The sequence below is a fragment of the Balearica regulorum genome, chromosome 1, assembly GCF_011004875.1.
Source record: "Balearica regulorum gibbericeps isolate bBalReg1 chromosome 1, bBalReg1.pri, whole genome shotgun sequence".
Taxonomy (NCBI): Eukaryota; Metazoa; Chordata; class Aves; order Gruiformes; family Gruidae; genus Balearica; species Balearica regulorum.
Window position 1 is genome coordinate 26,233,985 of NC_046184.1, and position 22,992 is coordinate 26,256,976.

A 22,992-nucleotide genomic window follows, 5' to 3' on the forward strand; every position below is an offset into this window, starting at 1 on the left:
CATTTTCCTCATCTGACATCATTATTCCAAGATGTGACCATTAAAGGGTGCAATATCTTCAGCCTGGGCCTATGACTGACTTTCTTGGCCATGTACCTCTGTTTCTCCTGATTTTAAGATATTCTGGGAATGGTATCACTGTGTACATTTACTTCACTTCCTTTTTATTAAGAAATCGGTCAAAAAAGGTGGCCAGAAAGAAAAACACATTTTCTATATTTAAACATGGTGCTGTTGTCTGTATGAGGCAGAATCAGCCTGTAGCTGCCCGTGTTCCCTGGTCTATGTATGTAATCCCCAGCCATGGCCTGCCTGCACATCCTGCTCTCCCTGAATCACTGGAGACTCAGGACCTCTGAAGAGGGGCCATGGGACCACAAAAAGCCCAAGTGGTGACACCTCAGCCTTGGCAATCTTGCAACCTGTGTTGCATCCAGAACCTTCTGACTGCTATCAGCAGAGGAGCAGAAGGTAATGCATCTCGGTTCCTGTATCAGGGCTTCAGGTGCCAATGGAGGCTGTCTGAGCTGCTTAGCGTTGCACAGTTGGGTAAAGTGGATTGGGACCAGTACATTGGCAGTGATGTGGAAATGGAGGTGACTGCCCAGGCTTGGCTGCATCTCTCCTGGTAAATAGTTCTTCCTAACTCCTGACCTTGCCCATATGGGTCGGGGAGGGAAACTGTCTTGTTGTAGAGCTAGTTGATATTTTAGTGAGAGACTCAGCAAATGAAGGAAGCTGGAAAAACAGACTTTTGCTTTTGGCTTTTCCTGAGCAAGTTCTTTTTCTGAGGTCTTCTAAGCAAACTAGAGCTGATGAGACAAGTTCCCCAATAATCAGATTCCCCAGAGACTGAACCTGAGAATTAAACACATGGATTAGTGAAGCAGGCTGTTAGGATAGACATTAGAAACCATTATTAGGTTTTGTTGTTTTGGGTTTTTTTGGTTGGTTGTTTTTTTCCTCAGAAGACCCTGGTGGAAAGTAAGTCTGCCTGAAAAACACAGAAAAATCTTCATTGGGCGGGACTGCAGCTATTGTCTGAAAATACTAGATCTAGTCTAATAAGTAGGATGAATTACTACAATAATAGATCTGTAAATTTTGAGAGAGAAGATAAATCAACTTCTTTTTTTTTCCTTCACTAAAAATAACACAGTATTTGCATCTGGGACAAGGGCTAGCTATGTAGCACATACATATAGTAGTTTTCTTGCTAAGAAACCAAACTCATTTTGAGGATGCACAGCATATCACAAGTCATATTTTATCTATTGCGCAACAACAAAAAGGGGAAAAATTAGGACCTCACCTTTTGTGCCCTGCGCTTGTCTGCTCGTTGATTCTGGTGGTAGATACGGCTGAAGTTGGAGACAATTACAGGAACTGGCAGAGCAATGACTAAGACCCCACTCAGGGAGCATATTGAACCAAAAATCTTGCCAGCTATTGTCTTCGGCACCATGTCACCATACCTGGGTTAAAGAAAACAAAATGTTTAGTAAAGACAAAATCTCCTTTAAGTATTGAACTGCACCATAGATTTTCCTTCTCTCGCAAATAATAATCACTGCATATAAATAATACTTTATACACAGATGCATACATGTACTGCTTGCTCAGTGTTGTGCACACATAATTTTAATTTCAAGCTAATGTTGGGTATCCTGTCCATCAAACTGTAGGCATCTATGTTTTACCTGCTCTAGTCTTCCCAGGTTGCCTCTGTTGCAATGGAAAGAGGGTGACCTTGCTAAGGAATAAAAATCAGTGTCGTAATTAAGTCCTTACCCTGTTTGCTTGTTGGAAGAGCTCAACACTTTCCATTGGCAAGATCCTAGGGAGACCAGCTGGCAAGTTAGATGCCAAGCTGGATAACCTGTTGTGTCCCTAAGTTGATATAGTACCAAAGGAGGGTAGCGCAGTTTTGGAACAGGTTGCCCAGGAGATTGTGGACTTTCTATCTTTGGAGATTTTCAACACTTGGCTAGACAAAAGTATGGCTGACCTAAGCTATTGTTGTTGGTAGGCTGCCTTTGAGTGGGAGGCTGGACTAGCTGACCTCCAGAGATCCCTTCTATGGTCTAGCCAAAAGCAAACATGAAAACCTTGAGCCACAAGCAAGCGACGAAACAAATTCTAACTGCAAATCCTGGCAGTGCTCAGAATTACTAGGGCTACCACCTTTTTTTATGATGTTGGATATTCTTTTGTCCAGCAAGTAAGAACATAGTGCTGCTGAAGTATGTAGAGTCACTACAGTGACAGCTTATTAAAAGATACCAGCTCCTTACACTCTGCAGAGTGTCATATTCTGTAGACAAGTATGTAATTAGACACTACAGAGTTTAATAAAGAGATAAATTACCTTCTAGTACCATTCTGTTTTTAACTTTACTGGATTTTAAGTTATTATTAAACATTGATTGTGGCATGTGGGTTTAGTATGCTTGTGAGCAGAGAAATAGCACATTCCCTATTGCAAAGAATTTATAAACTGTTAACACAAGAAAAGGTAAGAAATAAAACTGCAGGAGGGGCAGTGTTTGGAAAATGCTACCTGGAAAACAAAACCTGTCCGTTCAGCAGGAATTGGAAATAATAATAGAGAAGATAGGGGGGAGTCTTCAAGTCACATGGTCCAAATTGTGCACCTAATCATGAGAAGGAGGGGATACAGGGATGAGGATATCTGATGATGGAGAAACTATATGGGGTTAGAGAATACCTTCTAGGAATGAGAGCTCAGTATATGTCAAAAGGAGGTTATGTATCACCTTGTAGGTGAAGATGAATGGTGTGCATTTTGTAAGATAAGAGGAAGGTTTTTAATGTAAATATTCAAATAAATCATCATCCAGGCAGATATGATATACACGACCAAGTCTCAGACTATTGACAAAGATTGTGTTTTGTAAAATAAATGTTTAGTTGCTTTACAAAGCATGCCCAAGTGTAAAATATTTACAGGAAAAATTACACTAAAATTTCTACCAATAACCTCCCCACCTGCTCAGAATTTGAATGCTATTAGTTTCTGATTTTGTGCCATGCATAAAAAGACATAATGTAATAGAATCCATCTTCTAAATTATTAATATAGCTGGTCTTAATTACAAGATGTATAAAACTGGAAAAATGCTAGAAAAATAATTGTGCTTTCCTTCACATCAACATTTCTACCTCACAACATAGGCATTTTCGGTGCTTATGTTCCTAAGCCGGAGCTGACTATCAGCTGTCAGGAGTGATGCATGCCCAGCTGTTCTTTCCTTTGGGCAGGGAAGTGGATAAATGACCTTTCAAGGTCCCTTTGACAAATGGGATCCCCGACACCTAACTAACCCCAGGTTTTTTTTTTCAGGTGGAGTGGTGAGGTGAGCGGTGGGCATGGGGCTAGGCTGGTGAGCTTAGGGGAGAAGTCCTAGGATCAAATCACTGATAATCATTGCTGGAATACAGTATTTTTTTACTGTTTTACTTCATCCTTTTAGATACAATGCAACTATTTTCTTAAATTCAATCAAAGTGTGTCAACAGAAAGCTATTAAAAAGGTAATATTTATTTACACACACTTGACACAACCAGATCTTGGAATGGAAAATTTACACATGCCCAGTATTACTGGAAAATATCTTTAAAATTAGATTCCTAAACCTATGTCGAGATGCCTATCACTTGAAATGCGAAATTCCTGAACCTTTATAAGCTCACATTGTCACCGATGGCTGCTGTGGACAGAAGGTATTTGTGGCTCTAATTAATTTGGTTTGAAGTTGCTCAGGGATATAGTTCATCCTGTTAATAATGTGACACTGTTATTATGTGAATCAAGTGCAGACTGATGCTTTAGGAGTGGTGACAGGAACTATTAGCTGATCTATCTCTAACATTTCAGTATTTATGTGTGGACCTACCTACTGACATAAGGAGATGCCTTCTTTTCACAGTATTTCAGTGTTACAGAGCAAAATAAAAAAAAAAAAAGAGGATTGTTTGATATATGAAGGTATTTTGCAATGTTTTTCTTACCTTCTGGGCAAAATGTCAGGTAGATGGATATACTGCTTATTTTTAAATAATTTGATTTTGATTATTTTTCTATTTCAGCTTGAATAAGTTGTAGTACGGTGACATTTTCCAAGTGTAATGCTGTTTGTCCATTTCTTAGTGCTAATAATGTCATTTCCATCATTAATAACTCTTACATAAGTAGGTTTTCTCCTGTTGATAAACACTGTGTTGGAGATGTTTAAATAAAATTACCATCAGAAAGAATGACTTCCAAGAAATTAGCCTTCCTGCACATGGTGAGAAACATATTTGCTCACATATTTGTGACAAAACAGAGTTTTTACTACATTTACCCTGGTTAGCCTTGCTCTCCTTGGAGACAGTGACACAGATTTTAGTCTAGTGTAGGCATGATCAGAATTGTTAACGAAGTTCATCCTGCTGGATTAAACATTACCTTTAGTTATACCTCATATATCACTGAATACCACCAGTGGAAGTGGATGACATAAAACGAAGGGAAAATTTCTTCCTTTACCTTACCTGTAATTGCTTTCTTCCTTGAAAAAAGAACATAACTCCATTTTCATATGGCAAGGTAGCTTTGTGGTGCTTGTATTTCAAAGTGGAAAAATTATACTTGATCTCTAAAACAAATTCTGAATTCTGCAGAAAATCTGATCCCTTCAGTCATGGAGACAACAAATATGGAATCTTATTAAGCAATTTTCACAGAGCCACTTTTCAAAAGGAAACTATTTCAAGGTTTTATCTGGTGCTACCCTGCTTGTCTCACTGCTCTTCAGACTAACTGTACACATATTCTCCTTTATAAGCTTTTTTTCCTGGTTGCAGTCTTTTCATAGCTTTGTGCATAGTCTGTTCCACATATGTCTATTAGTGTGGCCAAAGCTCAAGTCAGTCTTCGGGCATTTATGATTTGTACTGACAATCTAATTTTGTAACATTAAAAGTGTCATCCCAATATTGTATGCTCTGGATGAGTGAAGAAAAAGAGATGTCATACCGATCCCTGTTATCAATCATCAGGTGCATTCTACTTCATTAGGAAAAAAGGGAAGGGAAAAGGCTGTGACAAACTAGATGTGTCACTCAAGTCTTATCAGATCACAAGTCAGAAACTACATGATCAGACTAATGCCTGGGTTTCACTAGATGAAGTCCAGACAGGTCAGACATGTGCTGCTGCTTGCAGTTCATGGGTATGCGTTCACTAAGTGACGTCATACAAGGATGGATGGATGTAGAGGCATGTGTGTTTGTCCCAGTTGTTTGTATTCAACAGGTGACAGACCACTTTTGTGTATTTGACTCCCTACTGCAAGGGAAGAGAGCGAGCCAGTGGATTCCTTTATTTTGCAAATACTGGATCTTTCAGAGTACTGATCTGAGTAATATCCCATCCCTGGAAGTGTTTAAGACCAGGTTGGATGAGGCTTTGGGCAACCTGGTCTAGTTGAGGGTGTCCCTGCCTGCAGCAGGGGGGTTGGAACTAGATGATCTTTAAGGACCCTTCCAACCCAAACCATTCTATGATTCTATGAATATGGGCATGATTTCCTACAGCTTTGCACGAGAGATTTGAGGGCATGAAATGCAGCTTGAATCACACGCACAAAAGACTGAACTATTGTAATAGCTTGGGAAACATGAATGTACTTGGGTAAACAAATGCACATTCTGTAACACAAGCCTTGCCACATCAGAGCTTGCCTGTGGACATCCACCTGCCAAAGCCATACTGCTTTTCTAACGTATAAACAGAATATATATGATGTTGCATATGCACAGTTCAAGTAATCTCAGACAGCAGAGGTTGTATTTGTGGCATCATCGGCTATTTATCTTATTTCTGAATCTAATGAAGACTGGGTTTTGATGGCTTTAAGATGGAATAGTTCATAAGACAAAGGTCTGAATTACAATTAAAACGAGTCATACTTTTGTCATTTTTCTTTGATGTGAGCAGGGAAGGTCTTTTCCTTAATAATCTTAACAAATGAGAAGGACAATGCTGCTTATTTAAATTCTGTTTGTTTGAACACAGGAGTAATTTTTTCAAGCAAAAAATAAGTGTATATGTGGAGGACAAAGTAAGTAATCACAGAAATTGAAAATTAGTCATATTTTTGTGTGTGTTAAATCAGAAATTCATATTCGGAATAGCATACTTTGGATAGAAACATTTCCCCCTAGGTGACCTCTACACCAAAACTCTGAAATTGTAGGACATATGTAGTAGGAATAAATCCAGGATGTGCATTTTAACAAAGATCAAACAGTTTAGGCTGATACAGATACATTTAAGGAACAAAACTCTCATTATTCTGGAAAATCTAGCTGCAATAACATTTTCTGACAGTAGAGGGCATAAACGCCATTAAAAATAAATGCAAATACAAAAACATTTTTAAATACGTGTTACAAATACATGTGCCCTCTCCCACCTCCTTCGAATTCATTTACATGCTTTAAAAATATTACATTGATTGAGGGCTGTTGTCGGCTCCCATCTTACATGCTGAAATGGGAAGCTAGTAACATTTTTGTTTTCAAACATGTAGAACATGTTAGAAAATAATGGAGTTGTAAAATAAACAAAAAGTCATTAAAATTAACTTGGTAATATTTATTTTAAAAGTGAGGGAATTTGTGACCAAAGAACAATGAGAATAGTACAAAATCCATGGAAACTAAACAATCTTTGTAGAAGCCATTGCAGCACTTTTTTTTTTTTTTTTTTTTTGGTGTGTGGGAGACAAATCACGTTTCCCAGTGGACTTAGCATGGCATCCAGGCAGAGTTCAAGCTTTTTGCACTGGAGTTGATTAACAGAGTGGTGCCCTGCTTCTCCAGGACAAGGTCTATCCTCTCATCCTCCAGCTGCTCGCTTGCTCTGGGCAGGGTCGGAGCTTTACCCACCTGAGTGGGATGATGCATCCGCCCTCTCGCTTCCCGTCTCATCTCGGCTAATGGCCGTTTCCTGCTCTCCAGGAGCCGCAGGCAGAGCCCCAGAGGTTGCTCTGGTGAGATTCTCGGCGAAGATTATACAGCTGCTCATCGGCCCATGCGTTTAGGCAGCCAGCCACCCAATCGGGCACGCGCTTACGCGCCGGCAGAGGCAAGAAAAGCAATTCCCAGCCTCTCCGACACTAACAGTAATCATGATGAATCTGCAGCCTTACCTAGGTCTTAAAATAGCTTAGTGATTTTGGAAAAGTAATTTCTAATATGACAAAATATTGCTGTTAGTGTGAGATGTGGAACATCATTACATAGATTATTCCAAATTTTACTCCAGCCTAGGGAGATTCTGGATGGAATTGCAAATAATCTTCCCGGCTGCTTTTACTGCTGCGAAGGGCCCTCTGTTGCAATAGCCCTCTCCTGCTCAGTAGTGATGGACGTGGTCCCCTCTGGGGTCCACAAATGTTCCTCCAAGAGCTGGCCAGAATGATTGTTCATGAATGATGAAAACCACATCTGCTTTGCAAGCGTGGCAGTGCTCCCTGAGTTTTCCAGCCTGCAGTGCAAGGGAGTCAAACTATTGCCCCTGCACCTGGCTGCATTTGCAGTTTCTGAAATATAAAATTTCTAACAAAATTCAGGGCTTTTGTTTTTGTTTTTTTGGTATGTGCACCAGGGCTTTTACCCAAGAAGCTTAAATAGATTTGTAAAGGTGGGCTTTAGTACTTAGAGGTCAAAAAAGGGAATTTGTGCATGGAAAAGTTAAAAGACTTGCCCAAGGAATCACTCCCGGGTTCTTGCAGTCAAGACAGAGATCCAGATAACCAAATTCCTTCTGTTTTCATTTACCATGAAATATTAAACACAGAAAGGTAGAAATTTTTTTTTTTTTTTTCGGTCATCTCTCCCTCATTCCGTAGGAAAAGCTAATATCCTAATTGTTCCGGAGCTGCTGCAAAGCATCACAGAAATACGATGTCTGGTTCATGTTGTATGGGGGCTATTTAAACTACCGGATATACAGCTCAGCTGACTCCTAACAGCTGCATTACAGTTACACAGACATACTACTGAGGTGGCATTTTGTTTTGGTTTTTTCCCAGATTTCAGAGGCAAAACTGAGCATGATTGTTTTTAGGAAAAAAGAGAATATTACTGAATGGATCAGACGCTTTTTATGAATCAGAAAAGCAACACAGCAGAAACACTGTTCTTGTTGCAAACGTTGCAAGCTGCCTTTCCTAGGTGACACTGGGACCACGACAATCGCTGCCGAGTCTGTGTCTCCGCACACCAAGGCAGGCATTGGCTTGTGCTTTCAAACCTCTTTTTCGCTTTTTTTTTTTTTTTTTTTTATTTTATTATGATGTACCATCACAGCCCGTTATGGAGTATCTCAGAGTTGAGGTTTCCAGCACCAGCTTCTGTGATGGAAATGCTTACGTGGCGATAGATCTGTCATGCGTTTGGTGGGGTTTTATGGCTAGTACAGCAGAGGGAGGACTCTATGTCAGCAATAAAATTCATCAGCTGGACTGCCACATGCTCCAGAAAGGAGGAGTGACTGGTTAAACCCTGCCTTTGTGCTGTCATCACAGATGTGTGAATAAACCGATCTCAATGAACTCCCTTTGCAATAAGGTTAGCTCTAGGACTAAGCAGATATGCTGCAAGGGAGCAAATACCAGTTAAGCACTTTAACTTTGAGACTAGTTAAAAAAAGACCATCAGTGAAGAACAGAAACTATCCATTTTTCAGAGTAGGAAAAAGAAGTGCTATGCATAAAGCAATATTATAGAGATGTCAAATTATATCTGCCAATTGCAAAATGGTGTCCTTGTCTAAGGAGGGTGCTGTAAATTGTTTTAAAGCTGTTCCCTAGAGCTTCCAAGCTGCTTGGTGACTAAATGCTGGCAAGTTGACACTAATTAGTCATTTATTTCAACATTACATCCGACAACAGATAATTTAAATTGTTACTGGTAATAAGTTTAAGTGGAATTTCAAAATAAGCGTTTCAACTTTGTTGCCTTAAGGATTCAACCTATACATTTATAATTTGAAAAGTATCTAAGTTGCTGTTTAGGAGCTAATTCTGTTTTAAAAACACTACTGTGAGTGTGAAATGATCCAGTGCTAGATTTGGAAGAATGATAGAGAGGTAAGTAAAAATGTCTTCATTTCCTAAAACTGTCTTTAGTCCTAAGAATACTATATCTAATTAACATAGAATTCATTTATTACTTTGTTGCATTACTTCAGAATTTCAAGTCTTTAAGATACCATGGTGATAAGCAGAGAATAAATGCTTGGCTGGATAATTATTCATAAGATGGTACAAATGATTACAGGAAGAATACACTTTTCCTCTGTCACTCAGATACTTTGCATTTTCTGGAGCCTGATGTAGACATTCCATTTTTTTCATTCTATTTTATGTGAAGCCAACAGTAACTCAAAGAAAAAAAAGAAAAAAAAGAGAGAATTTGATCTTTACTCTTGCAATTCTGACTTACTTCCGCAAGAGAAAATGTTCCAAGGTCTTTGCTCCTAAAAATCAATGACTTACATTACTTATTTAGTCAGGACCTAATTTTTTAACAGTTCTTTTGTCTATGTGCCCACACACAAGCACATATACAGGATGAACTGACCAGCTTTTTCAAGGCTTCAAAATGAACAAAAGAATACCAGTAATAGGTCTGACCAAAGCTTCACCTAGCCTAGTATTCAGTCTCCAAAATTTAACCTGAAGCAAATGAACATATGGGGAGAAAGAGTAGGCTAAATACGCGTGATAATATTACTGAATGCTCTTCCATCCTCCAACCAGTTACAAGTAACTCAAGAAGTGCCACAACTGTAGTTTCTTTGTAGTTAGTGATCCTTAGTGGATCGCACTTCCATGGGCTTTGCTTTGTCCCCTTAAATCCATGCACCTTTTTGGCATTCACAACACTGTTTGACAGTTCCTCGGTCAGTGTCCTTTTGACTGTTCCGACTACAGTTCCTTGCTTCGTATGATGCCCCAGTCAGGTCCTTGTATTCAAAAAAGCAGCCGGTGTGTGATCTTTAACCACCCTCCTCCTGCTACTTGTGTTTTCACACATTTTTACCTTATGTTGTTTCTAGCCTGACAAGTCCTACTGAGCTCATACAGAATCTACTCCCTACATGTGATCATATCTTTTGCCCTTCTCTGAATCTTCTCCAATTCCTTTATACTATCAACAAGAAAACAAGACCAGAACTGCACGCAGTTTTCAAAGAAGAAGTACGTACATGTTGAGAATAGTTTATTTTTCTGTTGCCAACTTGGACAGTGAGCCATTATTATTCACAATGTTAATATGTGATTTCTCACCCTTGTTATTTGTCTGTCCAAATCTTTATTGGTGGAAGCAAGTAAAATTTGCCTTACTTCCCAGATCTCTATCATTGACAGAGGAAAAAGAGCTGTCAGACTTCTGGCATAGCATGGGAATTTTGATGACTGGCATGACATAATCCTTACAAAACAATCAGTGAAATGGCATAGCTCACCCAGCACCTGTGCTAATCAGAGGAAGACAATGCACTCCTAGATTTGCACCAACATTTAGGTTAAAAGAAATGCACTTTTATTAGTCCTGTGAATACAATTTTTTTTTTTTTTCTTTCTTCCTTCAGAAAATCCTTTCGTGGGAGAACTGGACTAAAAAGCAAATCAAAGTCAAAAGACGTTGGCTTATATAGCATGGAGAAATAGGAACCAGGATGAATGCATACCAATCCCAAACACTCAACTTCTTAAATAAATTGATACAAATACAGTAGAATATAAAGAAACTCCAGCAGTTCCTACTTGAGTCATTAACTGGAAGCAACATGAACATCAGGCTATAAAAAGCCCCATCTTTAAAAGTATTACCATCTCTAGCCACTCTTCACATTAAAAGTGAGGGGTGAAAGATGGGCAAAGCCTTCAAGCCTCTGGCCATAGCACCGAGTAAAGATTGAGTAAAGAACCCATAGTACAGGTGGTAAACAAGAGCAATGTGAGATTTATTGACTACGCCGGGTATGGCTGTAAAGAGTCCAGCTGCAGGGTCCACTAACCCCGCAGCAGAATGGATGAGGGTTTGACACATCCTCCTTGGGAAACGATTCCAAAGGCAGCTGCTATCAACCATCTCCCCCACCTGGCCTTGGTTCGTGGAGGATGCTCTCTGTTCCCTCAGATGCCTCAGGAGCACGTGGAACACAACAAAACTACACCATTTCTGCATTCTTCTAGGAACACACTGTTTAGTAAAACTTTCCAGCATTGTGACTAAAATTAGGATTGAGCTGTGAAGCACAGATTTTGGTGCAGATTCAAATACACCTTTCTGAAGCCCAGGGGTATGTTTTGATGTGCTACCTTGCTTCAGTGGAGGTGAGGAGAGAATTTTCCTATTAGCAGTGTGCTTAGGTGCAGTCTAGGTCCAGAGTTCTTGTTTCATCTCAGAAATATTGCTGAAAATTTTATGTAATTAATTTCTGCTACAGATTTTCTTTCAGTTGCAATACTTGTGCTAAACAGCAGTGAAGTCAAAACAAAGCATTGATCTGCCAATCCATTCCTAAATTTCTCTTGAGTATATATTAGCCATCAGGTCAAACTGCTCCAAGTATAAATCACATTAACACTAGAAAAGCACTGCGGAAGTTTGCAAGGACAGCCGTGCCTTTTTTGTGACAGCTACTGGGCACAGCACTGAGATCAGTGAACTGATTTCGCTTGGGAAGCAAATCCAGCTGCTCCCACCTTCGAGTAAAACTCTGACTGACAGTGGTTTTAGCCACTGCTGGCATTAACGCTGCTCAGCGCTCTAACGGGCAGATCAAGATCTAGGGATGATTCCCAGCAAATTTGGAACTCCTTGTTCTGCTTTTTTCAACAAAATACTAAACAAAGTCCCCAGTCTGCAGTACAGGTTCATCTTTGCCCTTTGGCATGCCTTGTAACTAAAAAACATTCTGGTTTTTCTTCCACATATTTAGTCCCATTAGATAACACTGGAGTTTAACATGGTGAAATACTGATAGCAAAAATAATTCAAAACTGTTCTTGAAATAATAAACAGAATTATTTTCGTCTCTTTAAAATTAATCAGAACTCCTCATCCTCTCAACTTTCTCTTTATTTTACTTCCAATATTTTCACTTCATTTGAAAACAGGCTATTGTGTCACGTTCAGCACCGGCCAGTTAGGCCAAACTAATTTTTTGCTTGCCAACACAGCCTCCCATGGACCAGTATTATTTTTACATTCCTTCAGGCAAAGCTGAAAAACGCAAAATAGCTTGTGCAAGTGTGACACTTCTACTGGCCTAACTCTCTAGGGATCTCTGCCAAATACCGAATACTTCAGTTAATTTTTCTCTAATGCTAACTCTGAATCTGGTAAACCAAGAGTAAACTCTAGTATATTTTTATACACACATATATATTTTATATATATACACGCACTTAGATAAGACTAAGAACTTTCCTTTTAAGGTAGTAATAATTGCTTTGTACAACTTTTGTGCACTAGAAGATTTATCATAATCCAAGATGTTAGTGTCCCTTTCTAGCTAGTAGTCAAGAGAGTAATTTTTCTGGGAACATCTACTGTTATTTTGCTTCAAAAATTCAGGTCTTTCTTCTTCCATGACATTTTTCATGCCTTTCTATTTAGAATATATTTGAGAAAACACATCAGTGGAAGTTATGCAACCAAGTATTTACTATATCTTTCCTTGGTCTAATTGTCTTTTTTGCCATTTTCCAATTTTCAGGGATTTCTGAGCTTGCTCAGATAACACCAGGAAAAATGAGACAATTCACATACTTCAAGTCTAGCAAAACAAAAACCTCTTCTGAGTTCACTCAAGACTCTTCACAACTCAGCTTTCCATCAGTGCTAAATCACCCCAAACCTTGAAAGAAGGAGGGGATGTTATAGCATTCAATCCTCTTAAAGTTTCCTGGCAGAGTAATCCGTTTCAGCTGAGAATATTCCCTTTCTTGCAAAGAAACCAAACGGCTGTGCGAGCTGCTCTGCCCATGGACAGCTTAACCCTCACCCTCCCAGCTGCCAGGCACTGCCTCTGCAGGCAGTAAAAGCTTGGCATTGCATAGTTTGTGTAATTTAAATAGAGAAATTTTTCAGTTACAACACAAGAGAAGTACTGGATCAATGGTCAGGAGACTAAAGTCCCCTCTTCATCAGGTTGTGCAGTGTGGACTTCACCACAAGCTTTGAGTCCTGACATGACTTTGAATGGATAACTTTGGATATGGAAAGGTAACAGCATGTTACAAAGAGTAGAAATGGGTTTGCCTACCTCTGCCAGTTTTGCTAGCGCATTTTATAATGCGACCTCTTGTGTGCTAGTAATTGGACTCAAGCCACCAATGAATCTCTAAACATTAGCAAACTGCAATGACATGGTAATGACTTTCTGTCACTACTAACCTCATTCCTGTTTGAATTCATGTCCCATAACTGAAAGGTTCTGTATCTCACTACCAACCCTCTTAGTCATTCAGGCATGATGCCTCATAACTCTGATCACTACCATTCTTTTCACAGGTAATAAAGAAATAGATTTTCCATGTGTTTTCTCCGTTTTAGAAAAATGTCTCCCTATCTGTTGTGTACAACATTTAAAACCTTTGTGCCAGAGCCCTTTCAAAATCTAACTTTTTAGAGATCACTAATAATGTCTGAATTTTCTCACAGATCTCTCTTCTGGACCACTACACATCCTTTCCATCACATTTTTAAATGCAAACTCTGTAAAGTTTCAGTGTTCATTAAAACAACTCTGGAGCTTTGTGGAAAATTTGCCAGATGCCCAATGGTAAAAGCAAGGATTTTGGAAGGTCATGTGAGACTTTTCTGCCCAGAGAGATGTGAGTGTAGATACTCCACATGTGTACTCAAGAAACAATGCTATAGGGAATGCTGGAAAGGGATTTTCTTAATCGCTTCCCGTGCAGCCTGTGTTTCATAAAATGCTTAAATATTCAGCTAGCCAAGCCTGAAATTTGGTACAGTTTTGCGTGAACAATCAAACCACAGCTACAAGAAGCCCTGTATTTTTTTTAACTAATTATTTTTCATTTTCTAATTATGACACAGAGAAAATACCCACCACCAGTGGGTAAAGCTATTGGGGAATGGAGCTTTCATGGAAGGTCAAATCCCTCATGCAGAAAAGCTTTTTGATCCTGGCTCTCTACAGCTGGTTCGAAAGCACTAAACATCGAGGCTGGAATTCAAAGGCAGCACTTGCACCTCCTTCCCTGCTTTTTGGAAGAAAAACCTTATCCTACCCTCTCCTTTCTTCAGGTTTTGAAAGACAAACATGTTTTGCTTAAGATGATGGCTCAGTATGTACTCCCGGAGGATGTAGCCCTCGTTTTAGCATGGATCTGGATTCTGTGAGGGAGTAGGAATTCAGTCCCACAGCACTGCTTTGGCTTTTTTCCCACCAATTGGCTTACACTGACCTTCCCCAGAGGGCAGACTCCATTTTTAGGTGTCTAATTCTCCCGTCATTATTTGGCACAGCCTGTGTGCAAATCGTTATGCTTAATAATTAGATACTGCAGTGCTCAGGGTTGTGACACGAGACTTTCTGAATCATTAATATTATGCCTCCACTGTAATTCTTTCTCCTTCCAAAGGTTGTGTGTCATGCTCAGAGAAATGCTGTGGTGTGTCAGACACTGGCATGGAAGCACTGTAAAAGTTGCCTTTTCAGTAACGATTTCTGTGCTGCAAATAAGGGCTCCTTCTGCTTATCCGCTGAGCACTGAATTCCCCAAAGCAGTGATTCCTGAACACTTTGAACCACACACCAGCTTTCTTTGACCTACTGTGAACCTTTAGAATCACATTGTTAATTGAAAACACTATAAAAGCAATATACTGCAGATGATTTATCTTGGCCTTGCAGGCTGTGTTTTTGGACCCCTTGATGTAAACAATAACTAAGCAAGTAAAGCTCCTCCTGACCGGCACTCAGACCATAGCTGAAAGATTATTTCCTGAGCCACTCTCTCCAGCTTGACCTCAAGGTCCACAACAGCATCACAAAATAATCTAACAGTCTGTACCTGTCTCCACTTCAAGTATAACCATATTCGATGTATTTATCTTTCTCTTTGCCAAAAATCAGTCAGGAACTCTAACCAATGTCTGACAACCCTCGTGCTTAATTTTGCCTGTGCCATTCACTGAAAATTTTGTCCTTGGATTTTAAATTTCTGCTCAACCTTTTGGTTTAAACTGTGTTTCTTTTATCTCTACAACAACAGGCACAATTTAATGAGGACTGCCAAACCCTCTCCTTTTTATGCATTTTCAATTAGTTTTGCTTCTCACTGAGTATAAATCTCTTTTTAGAGACCTTTATATAGCAAGTCTTCTGTCCTTTTCTGCTGTCAGGTTTGTTGTTTTCAGTGTGTTGAACACTGCTTTCCTTCCTTTTCTCCTTGACTTTCTTATAGGTCCTTTCTTGTTTGTGCCCACATTATAACTGCACAGCTTTGGGGCTGGAGTAGGCATCCTGGGAGAAGAGAGTCAATGCGGCAATCCTGTGCAGAAAGATTATATACTTCAGAACTCTGCTTCTCCATGAACTGGATTGGGGCTGCCTGACAATTGCCCCCTGGGTCCCCACTGATTTCAGCTCTGTACAGGACTTGTGTGTCTAGGGAACGGGTGAAGAAATGACCTGCTGGCTTTGAGCTGTGACATGGTACAAGAAGCAGAAGAGTGACAGGTATGGCTGCATGTCAATGCTGTGCGTGCTGTGTCATGTTGCACACACTTATCTCCAGAAGTGACTTCTGCTCTCCTGTGGGAGATGGGAGTTGGCATCTCATGATTGCAAGGACTCTTAAACTGACTTTTAGCCCAGAAATTTAACACACTGTAGCCTGAAAATCAGAGATGTTCAATTTTTTCTAGGGTAATTTTTTCAAAAGTAATATTTTCAAGTGAAGTGTAACTTCTGATGAGGACCAGATTCTGGCCTCTCCACTTGCAACAACAGTTTCACTTCCTTCAGGAGAGCTTCTTTAGAGTACCTGCTCTCAGTTGTAAGTATCTGATGTTTGCAATCTGCCTCACAACCTATATTTGATTGCAGAGGAGACCCCACCAGTGCTGGTGTTAACGCTATTTCTTATGATGATAAGGCACATAACTTAATGAGGTAATTTGCATAATTCCTATTAATTTATCTTCTGCAAGAGACCTCCCTATTTTCTCCCATATGCTTTCAAAATATACTCTACTCCCACACTTATGCTGGTCCCTAGCACCCTGCTTAACTCCACCTGGTACCACACCAGAGGTTCTCCTTGGAACTCTGCTGCATCTCTCTTTTCAGCACGGTGCTGTCCCCACAGCTGCAGTTGTAGGACCCTTCTTACAGGAAGAGATTGCCTAGAGCCAGCTGGGAAGAAGGGGAGGAGGTAGGCAGGACATGGATCTACTCCACTGCCACAGCAAAAATGCATAGCAGTAGGCCACACCATTCTCATCTTCTTTTTCATTTCCATAATTAAGATTCCTTCTAGCACTACCAAAAACTGAACTAATAATAATTTTCATGGAATGAATAAAAATATTTCAAGCATCTGAGACTGAAAAATCATGTGATCTTATTATTGTGACTTCTGTTGTATTTGCTGGCTTTTCCTCCGGTGCATTTCAGATCATCCTTCGCCCTGCTGGTAAACTTAGACTGTGAGATCTCAGAGTTACTCGTGCTGGAGAGCATAGATCAGTTCTGGGTGTCAGACAGCTAGATAGCCACTAAACCATTTTTCATTCTTTTCAAAGTAGGGAAAATTTTGGTTGTCAATATTTGGAGAGATTTCTTTTCTTTTTACTCAAAACTGTGCTATTACAAGCTTGTGTGTCAGACTGCAATTCAAGCCCTCTCTTCAGGCCTTTCTTTCTTTAATGTGCTCATCAGTATTAACCACTAAATGCATTTGCCTTAGGAACTGGAAGATCTCTACTTTCCATTACCAACATTATGTCTTTAATAAGTAGGCATGCAGGTATATCACCTGCCTGTTTCTCTTCAGAAGGAGTGGGAAGGAATGGAGAAAAAATCCACAGGAGGTCAACTCTCACAAAAGAGAAAAGACCAAATTAATGGAAGCTTCTTAGGGAATAAGCAGCAATTGCTGTCTGCCAATAATCAGAACACAGTTGAGCAGTATTTTTCCCTTATGATTTTATATTACTCCACTTTGCTTTTCCCCTCCTCTCCCCAGTCAAAAAATGTTCCATCTGTCTGGTAATCTCTGATCCTCTGATTCATGAGAACTACTGCCCAGTCGTGCAACCTCAAATTCCAGTTTGTAGGATCATGGCCTACAGGCTTTGGGATCATGCCGTCATAGAAATCTGTGTGCCACTATATGCGTAACATGAAGATAAGCTCACAGAGAGAGTGAAGAACAAAGGACATAAAGGAAGAGAAGAAAGAGGTACCCATCAGGAATTATTATAGACATGTCTATGAGGACAGCCACAGGTGTGGTCCTCCTGCTCACTGATTCAGTTTGTGAATGTTAGGTGAGGGATCCAAGTGGATGTGTTGGTCATCTTTTCAAGAGATTTACCAGCTTTATCTCAATGCCGAGCATAGGCCCCAGACAAAGACTGGATTTCACCCCATCAGCTCAGAGAGTAGGCAGAAGAGACATGCAGCCTGGTGGCTGTACCTCCAGTGTGTTTGCTACTCAGTGCTACTCGGTGCTGCTGGTCTCCCACAGGGAGCAGACTGCTTTGGCTCTGTGGAGGGGATGGTCTGTGACCCTCAGTGGACAATATGGACCACATTTTAGGGTGTAGTTGCTGGTGGCTGGAAGACAGTGACTCAGCTCATCTGCATCCATTCTGTCCTTCTGACATAATAATTATACAAGTATTAAAAATGAGCAATCAAATAAAAACAGTCAATGTGGTTAGATTTCCTGAAATACAGAGTTCATCAAAGTGTAGGAATGAAATAGTGGTGCCAAATTCCTGTTAGTACATGTGATTGCTGCAGTAAGAGGACTAAGCCCTAAATAGTGCTGGAGAAACACTAAAGACAGTCAAAACTTCATGACAGTCCAAGTAATTGATGCATTTTAGCTTGTAGCTAAGGGATTGAGCAGATTTACTTAATCCTTAAAATAACCACCATCTTAAGTAGTTTATAAACCTATATAACATATTACTTGAAAAATAAATCACAATATGACGTAAACCAACAAGTATAATAAACGCTGTTGTTCTTCCAAAAATCTTTTGGACATGCCAGATGTAATTACATTGATACTTATTTTATTCTATTTCCATAAAAGGGATGAATTTGTGGAGGTCATGTACTGCATTATATCTAGCCCTTTTTACTCAGCTGAGCTGTTACGCAAGAAATGTATTAGGGCTACAGGATAGCTCTTGCCAAAGGCCAAGTGGCACCATAAAAAAAGAACACTTAGCAGTGGAGACTTCATTAAAATATTTCTCTCTTCCTTTTGCAGACAAATAATTTTGCTTTGTTGGAGTAAAAATCCTGTTGTTACAGAGTCATGGATGCTATTTTTGGTATCCCAATCTCTCAAGGTTTCAGGGTATCAGTCATGGAAGTCTAATACAATCTTCTTTGTCCTTCTTCTATAAAGAATGCCCAAAACCCCAATTCCAGATCCTTTCTGCTGTATTTGAGGAGGGCAAGAGCACTTTAAGAAGAAAGAGAAGGGTATTTTCCCACTGAAACCAATATAAAGGCAATGTGTGTGCCCTTATGTGTACTGTCTGATCTTATTCATTGAATTAGCAGGAGTAGGATTAGACCCCGTAGTACTCTTTCAAATTGGCAGAAGGTGGATTAGTGCTAAAACTACTCATAACAGCCAGTTTTCTTCAAAAACAATCTGCACATGAGTTTTCAGGATTTAAATGCAAAAGATGTTTGTAAGCACTATAAGAAATTGCTTTTGAGTTGAAGTTTACTACAAGGATAATTCCATAATGACCAACAATTACAAGTTTGTGTAATAAGGGGTTTTTAAGCTCTGGAGACACAGTCTCCTTTGGCTTCTAATATAGAAATATGTAATTTATTAAGTAGAGTTTTGAAATCAATGTGATAGGGAACCTAAAATAGGGCTCTTTCTTTAATAACGACAACTTTCAAGGTAGTGCAACAAAAAGTTTTGTTGTGACATGGCACTATATGAACACTGTAGACTAAATTCTAAGCTCATTTACACCACTGGAATCAATGGGCCAGTACTACAGAAAAAGGGGTAGTGAATTTAAGTCTGAAAGTCAACCTCTGTCATCTGGAGTCTTTCAAATGAGACAGCAAATAAGCTCCTTATTGCTGATGATGAGGATTTATTACTGGTGCAATGCTAATAATGTGTACCTATAGACAGAGATGAAGGCAGTGCCTGTGCCCCAAAAACCTTAGCAGAGCTTATAGAGACAAGAAGCTGAAATGGAGAAAAACCTGAATAGGAGTGGAAGTACATATTACTGCTTATACAATTTTTGAGAATGTTGTTTTTTAATGGGAATGATGCTTTCTGTAGTAAGAATGGCAGGACACATGATGCATGGTTATGTAGACCTTCACCTGGATTCACCTCACCTCTCTTTGGAAAGCTACTTGAGAAATCTGAATTGGAGAGCTCTCAATTCTCAATGCATAGTTAAGCCATTTCCAAAGACTTCAGGGTAACTGCTTTCTCATGATCACCTGAAAGCTGGGGTAAACTCAAATGCTTTAACTATGGAGAGCTAAAAAACAGAAGAGATGAATCTCAGCCCATATATTTATGTTTTCAGAAGCAATATTCAAGAGGCTTAGAGACCAATGATGCTGCTCTTTAGAAATTCCTCAGATTCCCTTTACAGTTGTTAAGATCAAAAACAGTTCAGTAAATACTCAGGGAAATAAAACCTGTCTTTTTCCCTGAGATGCACAGAATACTTCACTTGTTTTTTTGGTTTGGGTTTGTGTGTTTTTTTTTTTTTTTTTGTTTTTTTTTTTCTTATTTGACTGTGCTTACCTGTCAGGGCATGCATACTTGAGCATGCATAAGTGCATGTATATTAAACACATCTGGCCAGGCTTTTAGGGAATCTAATAAATAATATATTTCCTTTTTATTAAAAAGTCTGATACTTGTGGTTGGAGTATCTAATGCCTGGTGTTAGAAATGATACTTCTGACTTTGTTTTTGGTTTACAGTTGAGGTTGACAGGTCATTTGTAGTCTAAAGATATTCTACTTCTTTTTTATTGCAATTTTTATTATTACTCTGCCTTAAGCAATGGAATATATACTTCAATATTTCGTGTACTCGGTCTATTAAGATACACATGCTCTTCTCCCTTTCCTTTTCATTTTATATGCTCATACATTTTTATGATACTACTCTAAAGGTTTATCTGTAAATCAGATCATGCTCAAGTTTTATATTAGTATGTGCTAAATATTATAGAGAAACTGTTCAGACCTATTTAACAAACCAGACCGGAAGCTCTTTACTGTGAGGTATCTTATTGGGCATTTCATAGGTCTCTAATTTCCATTAGCCTGAATAAACAACCACAACCCACACAAAGCAGCTAAATCCAGGACTGGGTTGCTTACTGAGGCAGAAAAAATTAATAATGCTTCTGCAAGTTGATGTTAGCAAAGTCAACAGAAAATTATATATGTCAGTAGCATGTTGTCCAGAGACTGAAGTACCTTTTTCTTATTCCTCTACTTGCCAAAATCATATTTAAAAAAGAATAAAACATAAGGCACAGCTTCACTTACAAGAGCAGCCTGTATGCTCATCAATGCACAGCTCAAATGATTTCCTCCAGCAAACAATACTTTAGTGAAAAGCAATGCCCCTTCTTGAGCATTTAGAACAATTATTCTAGGCAGTGGGATTTCTTTCACGATCTGAGATGCTAATGCTAATATCTGTAACTGCTACTCATTTTATAAAAAGGACCCAGAGCCAGCCCCTGAGGAATGGAAAACTATGATGTGAGCTGAAAGACACCAAACGAGGCTCATGGAGCTCTTCAATGGCTTATTGTCATATCCAGTAGGAATACAGATGTGCTGCCCATGTTGATGTAAGGAATGACACAATGGCTGCTGGGGCCTGCAGGGTTTGCAAACTAGAACTCTGCAGAAGGTGAGGCTGTAAGCTGCATTGGTTTGTGTATCCCTTGGATACAGGCACATTGCTAATGCATCTTCAGTCTAGCAAATCCAGGCAGCATTTTCACCAGAGAGTCATATAAAATACCAAACTGGAGAGAAAGAATGGGATAAGGGAGAGGACAGAGGGCTATTCCAGCCTCTACCAGTGGCTTGCAGTGTGAAATGCGGCATCCTTCTTTAGGCCACATTCATGCTGGCCACTGTGGCATGTAAGGTAATGGAAATAAGCCACCCAGCAGCACCTGAATGAGGCATTGTAACAGGCAATGCAAATGTGGTACCAAACTCCCCGTATTTTACTCTATCAGAACTTTGGCAGAAGAAGGAATGCTATGGAAAACAAGAGCCTGCTGCTGAGTATGGGACTGAGTGTCAAAGAACAAGGAAAAGGCTGAGATACTCAATGTCTTCTTTGCCATCTTCTTTACTGGCAAAAGTGCCTTTGCAGAGAAGAGCCTGCGTATCTTGGTGGGCAAGCTGAACATGTTCTGCCTAACCACATGTAGAGCTCCATTAACAGCAGTTTAGCCATCAGGATAAGTAAAGTTATTATAGACGTCTATTCAGGAATTTTGAGATTGCCTCTGGTGTACTGTGTCTGATTTTGGACTTCCTGTTGCAAGGGATGCATTGGTAAACTGGCAGACAGCCACCAAGACTTCTAGACTGTGGAGTCTCTGCCCTTGGATATATTTGGAATTTGACTGGAAAGGGCAAGAGCAGTGTGACCTAACTTCAAAGTTAGCCCTGTTTTGAGCAAGCTGGACCAGACAACCTCCGGTGACATTTTTCTACAATTCTATGATTACATAATGAGCCAGCAGTTCTTGACAGCAGGTGGACTCTCGGTGCTCTCCTTGGTTTGAAGTACCCTGAGATATGTAGTCTGAATATAGTCCTTTGCACATCTATTTCCCCTTCCTTTCCTTGACCTCTCTTGTGCTTTGAGTTGCTATGCATTTTGTGGTACCTAATCCCCAGGGACAGACTGTTTTTTATTTATAGAGTGAATATGAAGCACCTAGTTATGCTCGCTGGGGATATTGCACAAATAATAATAAAATCTCTTTAAGACTGCAAAAAAGTGAAATTTTGTCCTAGAAAATCCAACCCTAACTGACCCAAAGCAGGTAATGTGCCCAGTTAGCATCAATATTGTATCTTCACTTTTGGTCAGTGTCATTATCAATTTCCCCTTTCCGTCCCCCAAATAAAGAACAGTTATTGCTTAGCAGTCAGAGACTACTGAAACAGTGATTAGGCTAATAGCATTTGTGAATCGTTACCCTGTTTTTTTCTTGCTCCAGGCTAACTTTCCTAGTGAGATTCTAAAATGAAACAGATGATGTGGCATAGTACTCAAATCATGACTGGCTTTTTAAAATGAATTACTGAATTCCCCTTGGTTTTATTTCTCATTTAATTGTAAGCTGCCTTCTTCAGCTTTGCTGTAACTCAATACATTTTTTTATAACTATATTTATTTACATCATGTATCATAAGGCTTTAATGTATTTTCTTTAAGGAATCTCTGCACTACTGGATATTGCAAGTGTTTTCAAAAAAGTCTGTTCAAAAGTGTAGCCAGGTCTACATTTTGGGGAAATTAATTAGGATTTGTGCAAGGTTTGACTTGCCAAGCTTGCATCTGCAGGCTACATGAGATTCAGTCAGACTTAGCTGGGCCCAGTACCATGTGAAAATAGCTAATTCTGCTTCT

General features: G+C 39.5%; 1 protein-coding gene across 2 annotated transcripts in view; it reads right to left on the reverse strand.

Moving 5' to 3' along the window:
- Positions 1–22,992, reverse strand: part of KCND2 (potassium voltage-gated channel subfamily D member 2) — a 285,810-nt gene that overhangs the window by 18,602 nt on the left and 244,216 nt on the right. For both annotated transcript variants that reach the window (XM_075743374.1, XM_075743383.1), the window contains exon 3: positions 1,313–1,475. In XM_075743374.1, coding sequence (XP_075599489.1) covers positions 1,313–1,475 — 163 coding nt within the window. The remainder of the gene's footprint in view (positions 1–1,312; positions 1,476–22,992) is intronic.